Raw genomic sequence first — 22,832 nt, 5'->3', positions numbered from 1 at the left:
TAGTGAATCCTGAAAATTAATGTGCATTGCAACAGAGGCCAATGTATGGCATATCATTGTTGTTGACAATATTAAACTATGCCTATGGAATGCACATATAATCAATTATTAGTAGCATTTTAAGTACTACAAAGTGCAAGCCTATAAATTAAAATTTGACATTTTATAATGAACAATGAAATATCCCGTCTATTGCAACATGTGGATGTAAGGATAGCACCAATGAATCAAAAAGATGAAAATGGACATTAATTTGATGAGAATGATTGATAAACTTCTATATTACAAAGTTCTATGTGCAAGTAGACTTGGTATAAAAAATAAACTTTGAAAACCATAACTCGGTCAAATCAAGACAAGCATGCCAATATCATGCATAATGATGATCATTTTTGTAGCATATTTCTACTAGAATCTTAAGCATGAGTGTTGATTTATATTTGAAGCATATATGCCACAATTGTACCATGCTAACTTTGTTGGTAATTCAATTTATTTTCTATTGAGATAATCCAAGGCACCAAGTTCTTTTGGCCAACATCCTTGAGAATGAACTTTGCTTTCAAAACCACTTTAAAATTTGTCACATGCACGCCCTTTGTTTCTTCATAACTAAACAAGCCAAGTAGCAACATTCTTATAAAATAACTCAAGCAACATGATGTTGGGGAAAATAATGTTGACATTCAATTATTAAAATAGAGCACATAGATTGGTTGAGCCAACATGGAAAGATTTGGTGTTTGATGCAACATGTATCAATTGGCTCCTTGGTTGTTGAAACTTTACCACAATCTATGGTAGGTATTGTATTTTACATTATGTATGCTACAAATGGGTTATTTCCTTCATACTTGAAGGATAAAACTCCTACATGACTTCCTTATCCACTACTTTTGCACCTTCCATGCCAATATGTGAAGCTAATATGAAATAACCAATTTAGATTCCTTAATTATTTCTACTAATGGGGATTATAGAGTTTGCAACCTCATTTGGAACTACTCTAACATTCCTATATGCAAGTAAACAATGCTAGTAAAAAGTATTATTGCACCTCAATTTTTGGGGTGATTCAACTAGGTAACTACTATGTACATATACAAACAGCTCAATTTTCTAACTAAAGAGGATGTCTAATAGTAGCTAGCATTTTCTCTTTTCAACTCAAATATTTACACTACAAATAAGGTTATGTAGCCCTAATACAAGGGTTCATATACTAGTTGAGATGATTGTCCCCCAAACTTACTCAACTTCCATTGAGGAATGCTTCTAAATCTTAGGCGTTGATGTTTATTCTTAGGTACACAACACTATTAAATATTTTAGAAAATTAAAAACCTAATCTAGGATGGAGTTGCAGGCCTTCCTTTTGAGGCCCATTAAGGGGTACCAATCAAGAACTAAGAACCCACCCGAAATCCTTACACAAGGGTTAACTATGCATCCTAAACTTGGCCACCCCCTTGCTTTGAAGCACTTTCAAGCATGTCCACATTCAACACCCATGACATCGTATTTACTCTTACTTGTCGTTTGCATGCTTGGTAACTACAAGTAGGCAACAAGATTAGCATGCATGTTGACTAGAGTGCCTCACCCACCTTAGACGAAACACATGCCATGCCAAAAATTGTGTTGTCCTATTTGTTATACATGAGTCATAAAAACAAAATATGTGATGAATTTGCAATGTAAGAGAATGATCCACATAGCAAGGTTTACTCAAAAGGCTATACAACATGTGTATCGAGGACTATCCAAATTCCAAAGAGAGTCTCACACTACATCATCCTCGAGGGTGTGCTGCTCATGAGTACAATACCAACATCCCGAGTCTAGAAGCCAACACATGTGTCACCACTGACCCATTGGGAAATGAGAGAGTGAACTGGCACTCCTCATTCTCACCACTGTATGCATAATTAGAAATAGTGCAGATGCCCCTGTAACTCTCGTCATAGGTTGCACCATCCTGCCAATCAAGATAGATATCGCTATATGTGGTACATACCGTAAGGTAAGGGGAAGCAATGCATGGCAAGTGTGACATGAAAAAACAACCAAAGGGTCCACCAAGAATGTTTTGGTGCAGCAGTGAGGACAATATATGCGTGGTTTTGCATTGAACCTAACGCGGCCCCTTCCTCATTGATGCTTGTGTCTCAATACACCTGTGGTGTGGGGATGCTTCACTTGCAAGGAGGATCCACATTCCTCATTTGGTCAAGGATGGTCACTCTTGCCATGTCCCAAGCGTGTCTGTGTGACATTTGCATGGACTTGATAGATCCCACCCTTCGTAGGCATATCAATCTCATGTGGGGCAAACATGTGAACAAGAGACTCCCTTGCACTTTGCAATTGGCGCATACAAACTTCCCTCTGTGTTGAAGTATAGGACGAAACCTCAACCTCAATGCGTTTAAGGAGCCCTCTAAAGTCCTCAATAGAGGACACAAGATCCTCTTTCTGCACACCTCCATCGGGGCATGGCCTCTCCAATACTAGATTTTCATCACCATAAGGACTATGTGGTGTGTCATCAAAGGCTCGTGCACTATCAATGATGGGCAGAATCTCATGAAGGTGAGGAAAATAGCTCCTCAAGATGAGCTGCAAGCCATAGAGATGTTTACAATCTGCAACCCAATCAGCACAATCACAATAGTTTGCTTGCACACTTACATTATACCATTTGTCTTGTTGTGTTGCACTTGCCATTTTAAAGAGCATGGTTCCCTCATGAATGACTTGAAGAGACAAGGGATCGACCTTGTACCACTGGAGTATCCTCTCCCTTGCTGCCAATCTAGTTGTGTGGCTCTTGCTCGACCCATAGACTTTGAAGCGCCTAGAGTCAACTGCGAGAAAATAGTCCCTTTCAAGAACATAATGTGTCACAACAAAATGATAAATAGCATTCCAACTCAAAAAATCAAGCACATTACCTATCTCCCGTTTCTGTTTGAAGAACTCAAGTGTGGTTCCACCCATTCTTGATCCTGATGACAAGTTGCCAACAAGGGCGTGCAATAGATCCAATATAGACATGTTGATCTTGGCATCAAGTAGAGTGTACTTGACGTACTGCCATAGTCTCTCAATTAGATTGGTGGTGTCAACATTACCATGCGGAAACATGCGACCAAACTTGGGCCATCTTGTACGCCATATACAATCTTTTCCACACCATCCATTTGTAATGTATCATACCACGTTTGGATGAGAGGAGTAGCGGTGCAATAGTTGTTGAAACAACTCGTCAAATTGGAATTCTATTGGACATTGCATGAGATTGGACAAGGATGTGTATATTTGATTACGCTCATCCGATGGAACCTTGATCCACGAGCACATGGGACATTAATCACTACCAAGCTCATTGAAACACATGAAAGGTAGTTCTTGAAATCAAAACAATCATAGCAATGTGTACCTGTGGGAGAAGATTCTCAACCCAAGCCTTCTTTGTATGGAACCAATAAAGAATAATATGGCATGCAACTTGGTGTCTAGTGCGATTGAGATAGTTGGCGGTCCAGCAATGAGGATCATCGAAGACAACCTTTGAGAGTGCCTCCAACTCTTGTTGAGACTTATCAACGACAAGTGCAGAAGGGCGAATGTCACCCATTCTAAAGAGAACTATTTTCATTGTGATCTGCAAAGCGATGACCTCTTGGTTCAACCCATTGTCACATGTGCACAACATAAACCAAATAGGAATGCCCATTCCATGTTGGTTTGGTAGAACCGCTGCATAGAGAGGAAGGCCAAACACATTGGTCTTAAACGTGCTATCAATCGCCCAGGCACTGTTCTTCGAGAACCTCTTGCTCATTTCTAGCATCCATTCATATTGGACAACCAATATGAATGGTCTATCCTTGTCCTCTTTCGCATGTGGATTATACGGTTGGCAATATAGCACCTAAAGGACCCAAGATTGCTTTATCAAATAGATGTACTAATCACTATAACATATAAATATTGAGAGAAATATGACAAGTACCTTGTTTTGGTCTCGTAGACGAATCGCTTCCAAGTACATCGCGGTCCAATCATCCTTAGAAAGTTTGCTTGCAATATACCAATAGCATTGATGCTCAAGGTAGCCCAAGACCATCGAACAATAACTTAAAAGATGAGAACATACCTTCATTTCGCATTTGGTAAGATAGTGTTTGCACCTCTTTTGGAATCATGAAGAACCTATACGTTACACGATCTAATGGAGAGGCATTTTTGAAATGAAATTGCTCTTTCGTCAAGCTCATCTTGTCGACGTGGCGGCATGTCCCCACGTCAAACAGACCGTCCTTGCAGCAATCAACCACACATGGATGCATTTGCAAGTGAACAAATCACTGCGAGAACCAGGTGTATGGCCCTCATGTAGAGCATGTACTCGTAGAGGAACCTTGTGGAGACCATCTTTATACTCGATTTGCACCTTGAATGGGCAACCACATTTCTTCGAGGTTCTCAATCTGCGAATTTGGGAGCCTTTGCGAGTTGCGCTACTAGCACGATGACATGCATATTCAACTATTGTCTTCCCTAAACCATGCGTTTTGGTTGAGCGAACCTTGACTAGCCTAGCTTTGTGTTGAACCATGATCTCTTGAAGTTGGCACTCCACAAGAGATATGTCTGAGGTAAGCTTCAAGATAGGTACTTTTCTGTCAAACCCATGGGGCTTTGTGGATGCCTTGCAAGTATAAGCACCGATGAGCTCTTTCACATAAGCGAGAGGGATGCCATGCTTTCTCATATCCATACACCAATTGGATTTGATGGAGTCCACTGTGGCATTAATGCTTGCGTGAGCACCTGTAACCCTATTTATGTGATTTGCAAGGAAAATACTCTCCCATTCCTCTATACATGCAATGTGCAATGATGGCTCCGATTTAAGGGTTAGCATAACTTGTCCATCATTGTTTCTTCCCATGCAAAGACTTTCTTTGATCTTTCTCCACTTCTTCAGGTCTAATAGCTCCCTTTTGTCGTATTTCTTGAGCACCCCCAATGTAATGGCTTTTTCTCCGTTCAAATCACTTACCATCAATCCATAGCTCTCCCTATCGAATGAGAAGTACTTTGATGAGGTGAAATTAAGTGCGCTTGGTGCAATGCCGTTGCTTTCTTGTATTGTTGAATCATTGCCTTTAGCAAAGAAGTCAATCATCTCAACCGCATCACTTGCTGATTCATCCGATGTTTCTTCATTGGTATCGACTTCCTCAATCTCAGGATCACTCTCCATAATCCATAGCCGTTGACTATATAAGCACATATCACCCATATATCACGAAAACATCATCACAATGTCGCAACGCATCCATTGCAAACATAAGAGAAAGAGATAGAGCTATGTGTACCTTAATGGGGAAGCTATGATTGACGGATCACGAAGATTTCAACTTGTGATGCCCATGTATGGTTGCCACGCGGACCTCAGAGCTCCTGCACAAAGATTCCTTCAATATGCATTGCATGCAGAGATATTATGTGGATAATACCGAGAGTGTTTTTTGCATCGATAGTTCCGCGCTTACCCCGTGGCGAAAAGGTGGCTGGGTTTACTATTCGGGCTGGGTTTTCTTTTGGTCCACTTTGGAAATCATACGAAGAAGGGACTCCCTACGCCGTTCTATTGACCATAGGGCGCAAATATCTTGTATGACTTCCATCAATCACCCCTCAGCAACCATATAATAACCCGAGCCCCTGCGTGCCATTAATCCGAAGTATAAAAAGATAAAAAAAAGTGATGTTTTTATATTAAAAAGCCAAAAAAAAGATAAAAAAAATCATTAGCTGCACGTGTAAAGATTGCCTCACGAGTTTATTTATTATTTTCTTTTGGATTCCCTCGGATGAATGATTGCTACATGGACATGACGCCCTCTAGCCAGTGGGAGAGAAGAGACTCGAGAGGAGAGCTTCTAGGAGCGAAAAGAAAAGGAGAGCGCGCTTGCCTTTGAAATGTGTGGAATTGGACTGATCGTGTCTAGCACTGAGCTAGTCGAGACCGAGGTTTGTTTTACTGTCTCTGTTTATGCATTGCATGCTTCACTACGAGAGAGAGAGAGAGAGAGAGAGAGAGAGAGAGAGAGAGCCAGCACAAGTTCGTGCGCACTCTAAACAGCACGTAAAGCACTAGTATAGTAATACCTAAGCCCATTCTCAAGGAAGGGAAATAGATAAATAGACAGTTTTAAAAAAAAGCTGCGACCCACTTTGAGAAGCTCATCATCAGGTTGAAAAGCACTGAATATCTAGCAAATTTGCGGACTTGCAGGTGATTGATGGCTTCAGCCTCACCGCAGATCATCTTGTTGATGCCCTGACAAACAGAGGTCCTGATATCATAGGCAAACATGCAGTGGTTGTAAATCTGCCTACGAAGCGTACGGCTATTGCAAAACAAGTGAGGTATCCTACAGATCATGCAGAAAATATCAAGCGTGTGTCGGCTGCTTACAAAGAGCCAGTGTTGTCCCATCCAGGACAATTTATACCCACACAAAATGGAGGGGATGATCTTTGTGCACAGATTACCCTTGATTTTGTTGGAACATTGCTGCAACTTAGAGGAGTTTCACCGGTTGTTCAGCCATTCAACGATCCTTGTGGAAATGTTCTAATCTTTAATGGTGAGCCCCTGTTTTCATGCTATCCATTGGTTTAGATTACCTGCACGTTTTGTTCAATTTGTTGAAGATAATGTGACCAAGTGTTTTTTGAGGTCATACAACCAGGGAGCCTTTGTACACATTAAAATCCCATGAACATAAGTTACTGGATTCCCTGCCGTGGAGTTGCTAGTTCAACTACAGGTTGCAAGTCACTTAAGAGACCCGAATTGGTACCAATCTGTAAAGAGGTAATAGGAGCAAAAGAGCTTCATCAAGTATCGATGTTTCTCAAAGTTTACATTTTGCTTCGTTTGTGGTGCATCCCACTCTTTCGTCCCAACATCTCATTGTCTCCCCTGCTCCCTTCCTTTCCTGCCTCTTTCCAAAATTTTTAGCTTAGCTTTACCTCTAGGTATCCTAGCTGCACCTGTAGTTCCCCTAGTCAGTCATCAAGAAGGACCCTTATCCTTTCACACTTTGGAGTCTTACCTCTATTTGGGATGTCTACCACTCATGTACCCAAGTGCTCTACTTTGCCTTATGTGTGTTCCATTGCTTGGAATTTCACCTGTGGACAATTTGCCTTATTTTGAACATCAGACAAGTACCTCTATTCCTTCGTTGCTAAATATTCCACCCATATGCATTGCACCTTACACCATCTCTGTGGCCCTCTCATACTAGGAATTCCACTCATGCACAATGCACCTTACTTTTAGTCACCCAACCTTAGCCCCATATTACAAGTAATGATCAGTGGAGTCTTGCTGGTCATGGGGTTTATGCATGAGAATGCGCGTTTATTGGAAGTAATGAACATGCGAGGCAATATCACAAAGACACATGAACAAAAGAGAAAGCATAGACACGAGATAACTCAGAAACATGCAATGGAATCAATACAATAAACATGAGGTACAAGAGTACAAGAATGTGTGGCAATGACCTCCATGAGTGCTCCCAAAGTGTGTGTCTCTCTCTCTCTCTCTCTCTCTCTTTTTTGTAAAAGGTAATTGTATTAATTACGAAAAAAGTACAAGTTTACTTGATTACAAGATACATGATGACACTAAGCCATCATGTGTAAAGGCTCCAGTACTAAACTACAAAAGAGTTACAAAAGTCATGGCAAAGCCGTAGAGGAAATTGCCATATGCCAGGGAAGTAAGTCTTTCCGAGGGAGTAAGCCCGAGTGCCGAATGAGATCTATCTGCCAATGCAAGAGACCTTTAAGCCTCACAATATGTGCCGGGACATTAGAGGCTGAATAAAAAAGAAAGGCATTCCGAGTGGTCCAATTGTGCCAGCATCCCCAGTATCTAAGAAAATGAAACAAGATCTTCATATGCGGCTGTGCCGGTGTGGGGTATTTTGGTCGTACAAAAACCCAATCCAAAGGGCTTAGCGAGAAGCCAACCACGTCGCGCCAAACCGCTTACAAGAGCGATCAGATATTTTTAGCGAGGGGGCACGAAATAAATCGATGACGGGCCGATTCCACATTAGTGGTGCAAAAGAAATAATGGCCGTTAGAGATTTGACGCTTGGAAAGGGCTGAAGCAAGCGGAAGGCCACCAGTCATCCCTCCAAAGAAAGACCTTGCATTTGAAAAATGTCTTGTTCAACCAGCCCTCCATCACAGTTGTCTTTCACCATGATTGAGATTTCCGCAATCCCCATACAGTATTAGCTTTAGTAACCAGCCATTGATGATCTTTAATCAAAAGATAATACACCTGGTTAGTTGAGGCCTTTCTCAAATTCAACCGACCCACAAGGTCCCAGTCTTGCCAAGGACAATCCAAAGCAAGGGCAGGAAAGGGTTGCCTACTCTGGAGCTTTGACAAAAGCTGTTCCCATAAATCACGGTATCCACGAGGGATTCTGAAAAGCCTCCTGGCTGTTCGAAAGGATATGAAGACGTTGCGACTGGCAAGGGTGGCATCTGCAACTGAAGTTAAGCCCAAACGTGCCATCGGGTTAAATTTTGGTCTGAGCTCATGTTTGCCTTCCCAAGAAAGTAGTCGCGAAACGGCCAACAATTCCAGTTGAAAAGAGTTAGCATGTAAGCGGTCCTCCGCTGGATGCCAATGCGTCTTCTGGAGAACCAACTTCCAGGAGTAGACCAAATGAACAAGCAGGGATGAGGAAGGAGTAGAAAACCGCGAGTTTGTATTAAGAACATGCCACCAGGAGCTCCAAATTTGTGTATTACCATGCAGAAGCCCGTGATCCTCAAGAAAATAACGGGCTATAAGGACCCACGGGTGCTGATCCACGCACATGGCACGAAAAAGAGACCAACGAAGTGCCAGCATATGAGTTTCAGCATCCAAAATAGCCCCACCACCCATGCGTTTGGGGGTACATGTATGCGACCAAGAAATCCATGAAATGCCTAGCTGCAAGGAATCCTTCTTCCATAACATGAAACGAATGTGCCGAGTGAGCGCATTCAAAGTAGTAGGAGTCCAAGGCAGCAATGGCAAGAAATATGTGAGCATCGGCAACATAATGGTCTGAGCCACTTTGAGACAAACATGGAAGGGCCAAGCCTGCGACCTCCAATACAGAAACTTAGCTGCTAGTTTTTGTGAAATCCAGTCGAGAAGTTGTTTTGGCCGAACATCAACACCCAAAGGGTACCCAAGATGCTTGACAATGGAACCACGGGGAACAACTTGACCCTGCCAGCCCAACATCTGTAAATCGGATTCCGTGCAACTGAGAATGGCCGATTTGAAAGCATTGATATAAAGACCAGAAGCATGACCAAAGAGCATCCAAACATCTCATGCTTACGAAGATTATCCTTGTCGGCACACAGAATCATAAAGCTGTCATCAGCCAAAGATTGAGTAATGAAGTGCTGTCCAAAAGGAAGGGACAATCCAGCCAACTGAGTAGAAGCTGCCATGGAAGATAACATGGAAAGAACCGGATGAGTCGCAAGGGCAAAGAAGAGAGGACTCAAAGGGCAACCTTGTCTCACAGAGCGTACAAGGACAAATGGCTCGGTGACACCACCATTTAGCATAACTCGGCGAAGAAGCCGCAGTACTAATGGTGTAGATCAAGCAGGACATCCGAGTACCAAAGCCCATAGTAGACATAAGTTGTGCAATGAAAGACCAGTCTAAATAATCAAAAGCCTTCTCCAGATCCAATAGAATCAAAACCACTTGCTGATTCGAGTGCCTTGCATAGTCGATAGCCATTTGCACATTTAAGATATTGTGCAAGATATTTCGGCCCTTAATGAAACCATATTGAAGCGGATGCACAATGGCCGGAAGATGCTTGCGGAGCCGATTCACCATCACTTTGGAAAAGATTTTATACATCGAACCCATCAAAGAAATTGGTCTCCAATGTTTCAACATTGACAGCGAAGGGACTTTAGGAAGTGGTTTAATAAGACCTTTCCATGAGGAAGGCATGAACCCCTTTTCCCAAACGTGCTGAAACATAGCCGTCAATGGTTTCACCAGTTGGGTAGCAGAAGTCTCAAAGAATTCATTGGTGAGACCTGTCAGAAGTGGAGCAGCGGTGGAAGCATAAACATGTGCTGAAATAAACTGCTGAAACACAAGACAAAAAGAGAAAAGAAAGAACACGATACAGATGAGAACTCAGATGTATGCACGGGAAATGGAATCCATATATCTGAACACGAGACAGTCGCATACAACAGTGAGTCACTGGCTGCGTGGGCACTGGCACTGGCTCCTCTCTCCACAGAGTCTGCAGATGGTGAAGATAAAGTGACTGACTGAGGAGGAGCCACTCATAAAATGCCACACCAGAAAAATACCTAATAAAAATGCCCAGCCCAGATCAAGCTCAGACTCACACATGAGCTGACAAATACTCTGCTAACATCCTCTCTCAGATCATGAGGGATCTGATACAAGACAATAGTACAATGAAAAGGGATCAGAAACTATACGACATAGAACCACCAAGTAGAACCGTGGATACCCAAGCAGTGGGTGATCAAGCTACCACCAAGGTGCCTCGGAGAGAACCTGATGTCGATGTCGAACGTACCAAACACCTGAAAATAGAGAAGATCATAGCATGTCTCTGTGTCTATCATCAATGTCTCACAGGAGCATACAAGACCATCTTGTCAAAAATGCCTCTGAACATAGGTAACCATGGATTCCCTGCCTTTGGCCAGACCGCCAAAGTGTCCCCTCATGTGAGCTCCAGATGAAAGCCTCCCGCTCTCTGTCAGATAACCAGCTCAGCATGAACCTGGATGTCAATCCCAGCTCCAGGATTTGATTCCGCCAGACTGAAGTCGATGCGTCAGGGACGTCCCTCTCTGGAACCTGTGCACCTGTATAAAAATATAGATGAGGCGCGGCTGCCCCATCTGAACACCCGCTCACACTCCCTCTCTGGCACAAGAGAGTCATGAGGGATGACCTCATCACCACCACTAGAAAGCAGCCGAGGAAGGGGCCACCAAGCCCTTCCCGCGATCCGAAGAAGAGGATCCCTTTCGCGCCTTGGACTTCACCTTGGTCGGAGGATCAGAGTCGGAGTCTGATGAAGGAGAGAACTCATCGGTAGAGTCAACATCCCGCTTCGTCTTCTGCTCCTTCTTCCTGGAAGCCGCTAACTTCTTGCAGTCCTTCCGCAAATGTCCCTTCTTGCCACAGTGGTAACACTGGGCCTTCGACTTCTTCTTTCCGTCACCCCTCTCTGAAGCTATATAAGCCTCGCCTCCATAATGTGCCGGAAGCCTCCCCTGTAATCTCAAGGATGTCTCATGCTCAAGAAGCATCGAGGTCATATGTAACTTATCATCAGTGGAAGTGCACGGAGGAGCCATATGGAGAGGATAAGAAGAGAAGTAGAGAAGAGATGGAATTTAGAGAGGAAACACAGCCAAAACACAAGCACAGACTACAGAAAATGAGAGTTCACATGCAATATAACCCAAAATCTGATCAATAGAAGACAAAATCTGCTGCAGAAAGTCAAAAAATCAGTCAAAAACTGCCAAAAACAGAGAAAACGGCCTGAAGTAACAGTCACCCAGCCACGAGAGATACTGAATCAGTAAAACGCAGGCTGTAAACTGGAGAAAAACAGGTAGAAAACTGTCGCCAGCAGCTGTAGATGAAAAACGCAGGCAGCAGAGGGTGCGGAGGCAGCAGGCGATGGCAAAACTGCAAAAAACGCAGGCTGAAAACAGCCCCAAAACAGGTCGCCTGGCTACAACAGCAATCGTCAGATCAACAGGGGTACTAAACAGTCCTGAAATCAGCAAGAAAACACAGCAGAAACACAAATCCTGAAAACTGATACCATGTCAGAAGTGGAGCAGCGGTGGAAGCATAAACATGTGCTGAAATAAACTGCTGAAACACAAGACAAAAAGAGAAAAGAAAGAACACGATACAGATGAGAACTCAGATGTATGCACGGGAAATGGAATCCATATATCTGAACACGAGACAGTCGCATACAACAGTGAGTCACTGGCTGCGTGGGCACTGGCACTGGCTCCTCTCTCCACAGAGTCTGCAGATGGTGAAGATGAAGTGACTGACTGAGGAGGAGCCACTGACTATAAATAGGCTGAAAAAGTGGGGAGCAATAATGCTGGTCGGACAGCATTAAAGCTGGCCGACTGGTGCATAAAATGCCCCAATGGCATAAAATGCCACACCAGAAAAATACCTAAAATACCTAATAAAAATGCCCAGCCCAGATCAAGCTCAGACTCACACATGAGCTGACAAATACTCTGCTAACAAGACCATCCCAACCGGGACTTTTATCCTTGGGCAAGTGTAACAGAACATCCATAACCTCTGCTCACAAATATCTGTCTCCAAAGTAGTTTGCATATCAAGAGGAACCTGATTGCGGACCAAATCATAGAAAACTGAACGTGCATGAGTAACGTGGTCAGAAGGGGAAGGAGAAGAACCAAGAAGGTCAACAAAATAATTTCTACACATATTCACAATTGTCTGGGGATCAATGACCATTCGACCTTCTAGGCCCTGTAGTCTGGTCATATTTTCTCGAGCAGGAGATGCATGTAGAGCTCATGAGAACTTATGAGTCTGACAAGCACTGTCTTGCAAGTTGTCGTTCAAATTTTGCAATTTGGCCTGTTGATAAGATTTCAACTGAAACTCTTTAATAAGATCAGCCAAACGCATCGCCAATGACAGTAGGAATACATAATCTGGAGTGTCCCCTAGCAGAGAATGAATCAAAGCCAGTAAGGCCTCCGCTGCATGCCGACGCCACCGACAAAGAGAGGCATGATGGATCCCATACTGTCGAGCAACCCGCTGCACATTAGAGAGCAAGCGTTCAAAAGAAGCATTGCCCTCAGCGGCAAAGTCCAATAAAAATCTATCAATCAATTGCTGCATATAGCCCTGAAAGATTGCATGCTTCAAATAAGAGGAGTTGAAGCGCAAAGGGAGTCTATCCAGGAATTGCTTAAAAGGTGCAATGGGTTGTGCAAGTATCTCAAGCTGTAGAGGGAAATGGTCCGACAAGGCATATTGCTGCAACACTTGCATTTCTAGCATCTCAGGAAAAAAATCATCATATTGCATGATGTACATGCAGTCCAACCACGACCATGTAGTTGCATACTGCGTAGAATGGAAAGTAAACCCTGTAGAAGAGGGGTGTAGCCAAGACCAGAGATCTTGCTTAAGTACAGCAAGAGCAAAAGCATTCCACATACGACTTTCCGGAGTGTCCATCACCAAATGTTTTGATGTGAACTGCGAAGAATCTACATACATATTAAAATCCCCCATAAAAAAACCCTGTCTGTCAAGTGACAAGGAGGTCTACAAAGTATTCCAAAGATCCCGGCGGGATAACGGGTCATTCGGAGCATAGAGGCCCAGCAACCATAAGATCTATCCTTCAAATAAAACTTCAATCACCATGTGTCCTTGCATAAAACAAGCGAAACCCATGGCAATCTATAACTTTTCCTGTTTTACTGTGACTCTTGTGCTCAACAGCACACAAGATATCCCATTGATTCTCATGCAATATAGTCCACATGGCATGTTGCTTATGGCGAGAACAAATGCCTCGCACATTCCACGTGGCTATCTTCATGTGTATTCAAAAGGAAATCAGGAACGAGGCACAGCTTGCCTTGATTTAACCTTTTCTGCCAGAATGTCAAGGACTTCCTCATCCAAAAAGTCAGCTAAGACGGCAAAAGAGTTCTGACGGCCGGCTTTAGAGGTCGAGGGAATATCCACTGTCTTGGTGGTGGAGCGAGGATAATGACGATCCCATGGGGTAATCACATTACCTTTATTATCAAAAGCCAACTTAGCAGGTGGGCCCTTTGGACCGTCCGAATAGACTTTCCTAGTAGATTGATGACGAGGTGCAGAAGAAACCATTGGATGAGCAGGATGTTGTGAAGACAACATCTCTTTCCGACGCATATAAGTGCGCATAGAATCCTGTGAAGCATTAGGCCCAGTATCTGCCAGGCCCGCATCAAGCCTTTTACCTTTTTTTGCACGTACATCCACCCAGTCATTGCCGCGGGAATCCAAACCCGAAACATGCTGTTTACCTTTATCCAAAACTTTAGGTGGCTGGGTGGTATCGTGCGACGGAACATCACACACCATATCTTCCACGGGCAGCGCAACATGCTCAGCATTTGAAGTCTATTGCTTCTCTGGGCATTCGGCCATAAAATGCCCCAATTTCCCACACGAAAAGCAATGTCCTGTAAAGTTGCCCCATTTCAAACAAAAGTGCAAAGGATGTATGCCAGAGCAATTAAGACGTAACCAAGCAGTCCTTTTCCTAGCTATGTCCCATAACATACACAAACGGTTACGATTCATGGCCCCGAGGCTCGGGGGGATCAGCACAGTGCCCACAACGGCCATGGCATCCTTTAACAGTGGCCAATAGATAGCCGGACAATTTTCCACTTCAACCTAGACAGGGCATTCACGTTGAAGCAGGCGCTGAAAATCTGCCATTGGGTGCCATGGCACAACATGGACCAGACGACGATCAAAGAACAATGGCAGTTTAGACAGGAGATCAGCACGATGCTGCTCAGATTTCAACAGCACCTCATAGAAATTTCGAGGCCCAACAAAAATCTCCTCAACACACTTCCCTTGTAGTAGATTGTGCAGCCACTGGCGAATATGGGAAAGCACTGGGATCTGGCCAGTGAAGAAGAGTATAACAGCACGGTCATAAAACACCGAAAATGAGCGCAAGACATTTTTCGGGTCCACCATGGTTTCCAGCACATCTTCAGTTCCAGAGTCAGAAAAAGCTTTATGATTATGTTGGACATAATCGCCAAGCAGAGTGTTGGCAAATTCCAGCAAATGCTCCCAGTCAACATCCTGAGAATCCACAGAATCAGAGGCAACCTGAGCATAAGAACATTCCTGATGATCCATTGTCGCTTCCGAAGCATGCTTGGTGCGTTTGCCCACAGGCTGGAAATCAGGACCAGAGGGCATCTCCTCTGTGCAAGGAACCATATCCTCTGGGTCCTCTGTATTAGAATCCGGACCAAGGGCTGCCACCGTTTGGTCGAGAAAAGCCATGTCCAGACCAGTCATGTTGAGTCACCACTTGTGCAGGTCAGATGCAGAGCCAAGAGCTCACGGGTGGTAGAAACGAACACTGGCTGCTCTCCTTCTCTCTCTCTCACACGCGCTCGCTTTTTCTCGTGCTCTCCCTCTCTCTCTTTTTTGTACAAAGGCGCTGTCCAGGGCTTATTCGGCACGCACAACTGATGGAACCTGTTTGATACCTGTCAGCCTCAGCTGTGGCCTGTCCCAAGGGAGTGTAGATAACGCATGGGGCTGGGCGCAACCCTAACCGTGCAGGTGCAGGAGGGCGAAACACAGGGCCACCGGGCAGTGACAAAGGTCAGAGCGCTGAGGCGGAGGGCTGGCAAACGACGATAGGGATCAGGCGACGGTCCATAGGGCGCAGGTTCGACGGCGACGTCAGGAGCCCTGACACACAGGGCGGACGGACGACGAGTAGGAGCCGAAGTTGTAGGTCAGGTGCGCGACAGCAGGGCGGGTCATGCGACGGGACTGCAGACAACGAGGACGTGGCGCTGACGACAGAGCAATAGGGGATGGTGACGGGGCGCAGTCCTCTCTCTCTCTGTGTGTGCCTCCATATTCAAAAGCAAGCGAGAGATCATGGAATACAAGGGCACTAAAATAGCATAAGAAGTGGAGCAGATCGCCCAACCTATAAGTGCATTGGGCTGACTTATAAGTGCTTCGATAGAGGTAGAGGAAGGCTCAAATGATTCAACTTTATCCTTTGCTCTTGGATGAAGGTGAGGGTATGTCTTCCAATACTTCTCTTTGGGATGGGTTTCTTTCCCATAGTGTGAGCATTCACACATCTTTAAATCTGTGTGAGAGTTTGAGGAGACTCGAAGTGTTTAACTTGCTTCTTCTTCTTCTTCTTCTTCTTAGTGTTCTTGTCCTTCTTATCCTTCTTGTTGCCCCCTCTCAAATCTGTAGTAAAAGCTTTAGTTGAGCTGAATCCATTGGCTCCTATCTTCGTGAGTCGCTCTTCATGCTTCAAAACAAGTGGAGCTAACTCCTCCCATAGAACAGTCTCTTGAGTCTTGGAGGTAAGAAAACTAGTATAGAAGACATCATACTTGGGAGATGGGAAACGAGTAATGAGAATCATCACCACGAGCTTGTTCTACCAAAAAATGCAAGCTTGTCCCACATGTCCTTCATTTTGTTGATGTGATTCGTCATAGAAGGGGAATCATCCATAGAAAGCATCCAGAGTCTCTTCTCTATGGTGATGTGGTCTTCTAATGATAGAGAGAAGAGAGCTGTATCTACACCTTTGCTACGGTCTATGCACACTGCAAACACACAAAAATATATGTGTTTTGGTATCGGGTTGCCCAAATGGAGGAGAAAAATTAGCTATACCATGCAAAAGGAAGTTGTAGTTTCCTACACACTTTGTAGAGTGCCCGAACAATGTAGAAAATCTGCACTCTTCACTCGACAAATCTGCTTCAAACAGCAGGTTAAGTGTGGTCTTCCCTCCTTAGACCTCCGAGTTCTCACTTTTGGCTTTGATACCGTGTGAGAGTGTGCAATGGAAGAGAAACACAAACATGGAGAGAGAAAGGGAAGAGAAAGATTGCAATTAAAAAAGAGAATGGAAGAAAAAAAATCTATATTGAATCTAAACGAAAGTTGACTCAACGGTGGAGTGGATTGATCAGTCCTTGCGTGCAAGCCAAAGTGTCAGTGAGGGCACCGGATTAGGTCAATGACAAATGGTAGCATCAAAAGACGGAGGAGTTCTTGAATGTTGGAGTGTATTGGAAGCCGGTTGTAGATAATAACCAGGCACGTGGAGCAACAGCTATAAATTGTTGAATCTGCTCAAAATTGGTTGATTACATGAGTTTGGGGTCAAAAATGCTAGTCGATCTACATTAGAAATGCAAATGTACTCCAAACCACTAAGAAATGCACAAGCTGGAAACTTACCGGCTAGTGTGAACACACCTAAAATTGACTAAAAAAGAAATGCATGCTCTAAACAAAGTTGCCTCCTTTGTCAAAACACATGACAGATTGAGTGTAAGAGCTCCTAATGCCCTTGTTTGACTCAGGCTAAGGCTCATAGGTAGCAGATGATTGTGTTAGACACACGACTATTAACATAATTTGCATGCCACACTAATGCTTTCACAAATACTATGGTCTAGTAGATGCCTCAGTCACCCATAACGGTTGCTTTGCAAGACTTATGCCCATAGCCATGGTTGCTTCACAAAACTTATGCACACAGCCATCCTTAGAGATCCATGTTGCTTTACATAACTTATAGTATGGCCATTTCAAGAGAACCACATTGGTGACATATCTTAAGCATAATAGCATTCCATTCATGGTAAATGATATGCATTTAGTGCCCTGCACATTGTATACCAAATAAAAGACATTGACATATGACACAAATGACTTGAAGCAACATGTGTACTACTGTTGCTAGAAAGATGTCCTTAGGTCCTAAAGCGACCACTAAATATTTGTGCCTATCTATAAAAGAAGCAAAGTTGTTACCCCATCTTGAGCATCGAGAAATATTCCACACCTGTTGAATTGCTTCAATTGCAATTGCATTTCTGACCTTGCGTGCACATCTCCATTGAGTACAATGATTCCTTGTCACTTACATCCTGTTCCTTTAGTGACATCCTGCCTATGTTTGCAATTCACTACTATTCATTGACTACAGACTTCAGAAATGTATGCTCACCACGAGACAACCACAAGCTCACCTCCTTGAAGAAGATGGTGATGTTCTAGTGATAGAACCATCAAAACAGCCTTTGGAAACAACCTAAAGGGCAGCGATCATAAACTAACTTGCACATATGAATAAATCAGCAAATAAGCAAAAGACTCATTGAGTAGGAGAGCTAGAATGTTCTTGTACGGTAGATGACACATGATAGGTTCCAAAGGTTAGTGCTCCTTTTGGTAAGCTTACATGAATCACAAGTGAATGCTGGCACAAACCAACTCTCCCTTAATACCAGTGATTCCCATTGCCTTCCTCTTGAATTTGTTTAGACTTGTCTCTAGCACGATGTCCTTAGTTGCTTTCATTGACCATGACCAAATGCGTGACAAATTTGTCCATTCACACTTTCAAGTGTATTGCATAAGAATACATGCTGTCCATAGTTCAATGACTTGCAAAAAGTGACATTCTCGGTGAGCTGGTCCCACATTGTTATGCACCGCAATATGAATTTCAAACTGATCTCATTTCCATATGAAGACTTGGCCCTATTCATGTATCAACCCTAGTGCTTTGTCCTTACCTTTGCACTCCAATTCATTGTCAAATTGAGTAAATTGAGATTTGTATTGCTGCCATGGCTAAGCAACATTCAATTCATGCCCGAAAACAAAGGGCAATTGCCTCAATTTCTGCAATATTGCCACATAAGGTATTGCCTTCCATCTCCTGTGATAGAATGGTTTTGTTCAGGCCATTTCATGTGACATAATGAATCCATAGGTGTACAATGAGAAAAAATATGGATGGCTAAGAGGTTCAATTCAGCAAAACAATAAGCACTATTATAGTAACTTTTCAATACGTTTTCACTGCTTGTTCAGTGCTTTTACAATGCTTTAACAATGCTTGTACAATGACCCAAGGTTACTCAGAAGGCAAGAAAGTCAATGAAGGTTCCTCCACTTGATGAATGTGGAGAAACACTGACTCGATTGTAATAGTGGGTGATGAAGTAGAGGTAGACGAAGGCTTTGATGTAGATCCACCCTTCGCTGCCAGATGAAGGTGAGGGTATTTTCTCCAACAGTTCTCGGGGTGTGTGGTCTTCCTACATTGGGGACATGTGGGATACCCTCTATGCTTCCCCACAAAATTTGTATCAGAGTCAGAAGATGATTTTAACTTCTGCCTCTTCCCTTGCTTTTGCTTGGCTTGCCTTGTACTTGGAGATAAAGCTGCATAAGCATAGTCATGTGCACGGCTCCGTAAGAATCTATCTCACTGTGACGCACATCTTGCTCAAGCACCAATGGAACTAGCTCCTCCCAAGTGAGTCTCTCGACTACGAGAAGTGAGAAGACTAGTGTAGAACACATCATGTCGGTGATGGAAGATGTGAGAGAAGTGTCACAGTTAGGTCCTTCAAAGAAATGTCCGTACCAAGGGGTGCATACTCATTTTGAAGGTCCTCCATCCTCCTGTGGATGTGTTTCCTCATCGTAGGGGAATCTGGGATAAAAAGCTGTCAAATAATCGATGCCCAAATACTTGGATCCAAAAGGGAGATGCCAATCTTCTCTGAACCTTTGTGGCAAGGTGGATATATCTAACATGCAAGAGCACAAAATCTATAAAACTAAAAAAGAGAAAAGAGTGGGCCTTGGCATTCAACGATCCCATAAAGCTGCCAAATACGCGATCACACCATCATGGGGATCCACGGTAGATTGAGATATAGGGACTGTGACAAAATGCCAAAGGTCATAGGTATTGAGGAGGCACTCCATGCGGCACGGCCATAGAGGATAGTTCGTCCCATCTAGCTTATCGGATGCGGGTAGAGAGGGTAGGACTAACACTTGCTCAAGAGATACCATCAATGCCAATCGGGAACTTGAAACCCTGAAAGAATATAGCGGGAAAGAGAGATAGGATGGTGGTTGGGCTGAGTTGTCTTGAACCATGTGATTTCCCACCAAAGCATACATGTTGGCCTTAGGTGTCCTTCAATAAGTGCCTACGTGAAAACAAAGAAGCTGCCATTGGAATGAAAACGACTAATAAGAGGTGTCCTCGGGATAATCGGGGTCCCTCGGGCCACGATACTGAAGATTGACTTAGGTAAGGTAGATGGGGAGTATCCAATGCCGAAGGGAACACACAATGCTCAATGCTATGCTTTTGCCTCAAAACCTTGCACTACAACGCGAGTCTTGTATTTGTCTAAAGTACCATCAGCCTTTAGCTTGGTTCTAAAAATCCACTTCGTCCCGTTGATTGGCTTGTGATGAGGACGATCCACCAATATCCAAGCTTCAGTGTCCACAAGCCAAATAGATGCTGACATGCCTGGCTGTGACGAGTGGACCTTTGTAGGCACCTCATCATGTGGCAACATGCAAATGTGAACGAGACTCGCATCCGATGTCTCTAAAGAGATGATGTGGACCTTTGCAGACCGGTCAGACAAATTTGGAGTTGAGTAGTTCACTGACTGTGATAACTGATTGGTGGTAGTGTGGGTTTGGCCTTGCCACTACCCTTGTTGAGGGTTGACACCACTTTGCTTTCCTTGTTGGGGTTTACGGACTGGGGTGCGGGGGTTTGATTCTTGGATTTTGGCTATGTGTCTCTTGTCTTCTTATCTATGATTTGAAATTTTGGAGTTCATGATCCAAATTTGATGCCATGGGTCCTATCTCGAGTTGCATAGTGGTCAGTCAAGTGTGCCCAACGTTTGGATGCTAAGTTGAAATGTTGAAGTTGAGAGTGAAACTCAGGTAATAAGCCCTGTATAAGCTCGACAATAGCGGAGGCGTTAAGAGCCTTCCATGAGTGGACGACCTTGAATGGAACAAGGGTGGGATCAGGTTGGGGTTTCAACCCCTGCTTTAAATCCCATAGGTTTTGAGAGTCTAAGTCATGCCTCATAAAATTTGATCAAGTTGTGTAGTTTGACTTGTTGAAATGAGTCTTATTATTAAATGCTTGCTTGGCGGCTAAGGAGTTAGAACCATGAGGTATCTAAGAAGATGAATAGATGGGGCAATATGGTGATTGTGGTGGTGGATAAGATGGAGGAGGGGGTAAAGGTGGATAGGTAGAAATAGGCTGCTGATGTCCAATGAGTACCGATTGTTGCGGAGGCACCAAAACGGACATAGATCCATATGATACCGTATCTGTAGGTGAAGGCACTGGTACACAACAGCCTTTTCCAAATGTCGGCTGGGGCATAACATAATCATTGGATGGCCCACTAGGTAGAGGCAAATTGTGATACCAAACGATTCACACTCGAGTACGTCTTGGATGCAGAGGGGTAACCCAAAAGTGTGTGTGTGGGAGGTCGAGCCTCTGTCACAGGTACACCATGTGGAAACGGGTAAGTAGAGGTCCTAAAGGTTGTGCCTAAATGTGCAGAATCCCCCTGGTGTGGTGGATAATGTGGTGCACTTAATGGAAGAGGAAAGGAAGGTGTAGTGGAAGATGAGGGAGGGATGAGTGGGAGCCCAAATGGATTTGTGATGGATATTGTTGTGGAAAATATGGTTGGTTTCTTTTGTCCATTAAATGCATTAGATGAAAATGCACCTACTCCATAGTGACCATGAGAAATAAAATCATTTGAAGAAAAAGGAAGGGACAGAATGCTTATAAGTTTTTCTTTTAGCTTCTTACCTAGTTTCGAGTTCATAAAGAAATACTTGTCTTCCTTATTACTCACAAACCAAAGCTTGTTTTCAAGAGTCCCTTCTTGACGAAGCATCCCTTGATCCAACAGAAAATACACAATTAGTTGGCATAGAATTTGAAATAACAGGGTTTGTACGTGCAATTGGAGAAAAGAAGTACTATGGAAGTGATGTGTAACCCGAGCCAGGTTTCACTTGTGGATGGCCAGTTCGTAGTGGAGATTTCGAAGGTCCTGCAAGATCATTAGTTCTGCGCATTGAATCTAAAGGAGAAAACTCAAGCTTACCTTCAATCTCCTGCTGAGCCCTATGCTTAAGGATGAGATCATACTTGGGGGTAGAAATTTGATATGGTTTGTGGACTCCATGGTAGTCGGATGGTTCTCCATCCATGTCAGATCGGGCAATAGCAAGCTAAGTTGCCCACTCCTAATCGTTTTTGTCCATGTTTGGCTGTGGAAATTGGAGCAATGTTGTGAATGTGTTCGAAGTCATCTGGCCCTTCTGTTGTTCCTATTTTTGTGAATGAGCTTTTTGATCAAAGGCCAAGGTCTCTCAGAGAGTACCTAGCTCTGATACCATGTGAAAAAATGCTCTAAACGCAGAAAACACAAAACCAATTGTATGACAAAGCACAGATTGATAAACATAGAACACAGTTAGGGTTAAGGTTAAGGTAACTTAGAGATAGTGAACACAATGAATAATAAAGTGAATGAATCATGAATATATAGTGCTTATGCAACAAACACACTATGCAATGAATATTGAACCTTGAGATTTTGTATCTCTAGGATCAAGGCGGAGGTTATGAGCTGTAGAGTGTATCGTACTCCGAATAGATCCCGAATTGTAGCAAAGGCAGTCTCCGTGTGTCAAACAGCTACAAACGCAGCCAAGGAAGGTTGGCTTTGATGCAAATGGTAGTGTAGGAGAGAGAAAGACTAAAAATGCAGATACCTGAGGAGAGAAAAAATTGGGTGATAGCCATTAGATGCAAACACAGCCTGTGGAGGAGAGAGAGAATCAGGGCAGGAGCTAGAAACTATAAATGTAGCCTGTGGAGGAGAGAGAAGATTAGGGCAATAGCTCCAGACTGGTGGCAACAACGCCATATATTAACGTTAGCATTAAACGTAGTAGATAGGTTGTAGGCAACAGCTCCAGG

General features: G+C 43.6%; 1 protein-coding gene across 4 annotated transcripts in view; it reads left to right on the top strand.

Moving 5' to 3' along the window:
* The first annotated feature begins 5,897 nt into the window (after positions 1–5,897).
* LOC148036792 (Asparagine synthase family protein) overlaps positions 5,898–22,832 on the top strand; it is a 115,166-nt gene continuing 98,231 nt past the window's right edge. For 2 of the 4 annotated variants that reach the window (XR_015690508.1, XM_087675681.1), the window contains exons 1-2: positions 5,898–6,048; positions 6,314–6,668. Coding sequence is in view for 3 of the 4 variants with exons in the window: in XM_087675681.1 (XP_087531807.1) it covers positions 5,998–6,048; positions 6,314–6,668 (406 nt within the window). In the remaining variant the exon portion in view is untranslated. Of the gene's footprint in view, positions 6,049–6,313; positions 6,669–6,780; positions 6,899–22,832 lie in introns of those variants that run through there. The other 2 variants (XM_087675683.1, XM_087675682.1) reach the window with 2 other exon arrangements.

Source organism: Lygodium microphyllum, chromosome 4 (assembly GCF_053477565.2).
Source record: "Lygodium microphyllum isolate KBCC chromosome 4, Lygodium_microphyllum_v1.1.10, whole genome shotgun sequence".
In the NCBI taxonomy this organism is placed as follows: domain Eukaryota; kingdom Viridiplantae; phylum Streptophyta; class Polypodiopsida; order Schizaeales; family Lygodiaceae; genus Lygodium; species Lygodium microphyllum.
Note: the sequence above shows the minus strand (reverse complement) of the source record. Positions and strands in the feature narration are given on the sequence as shown.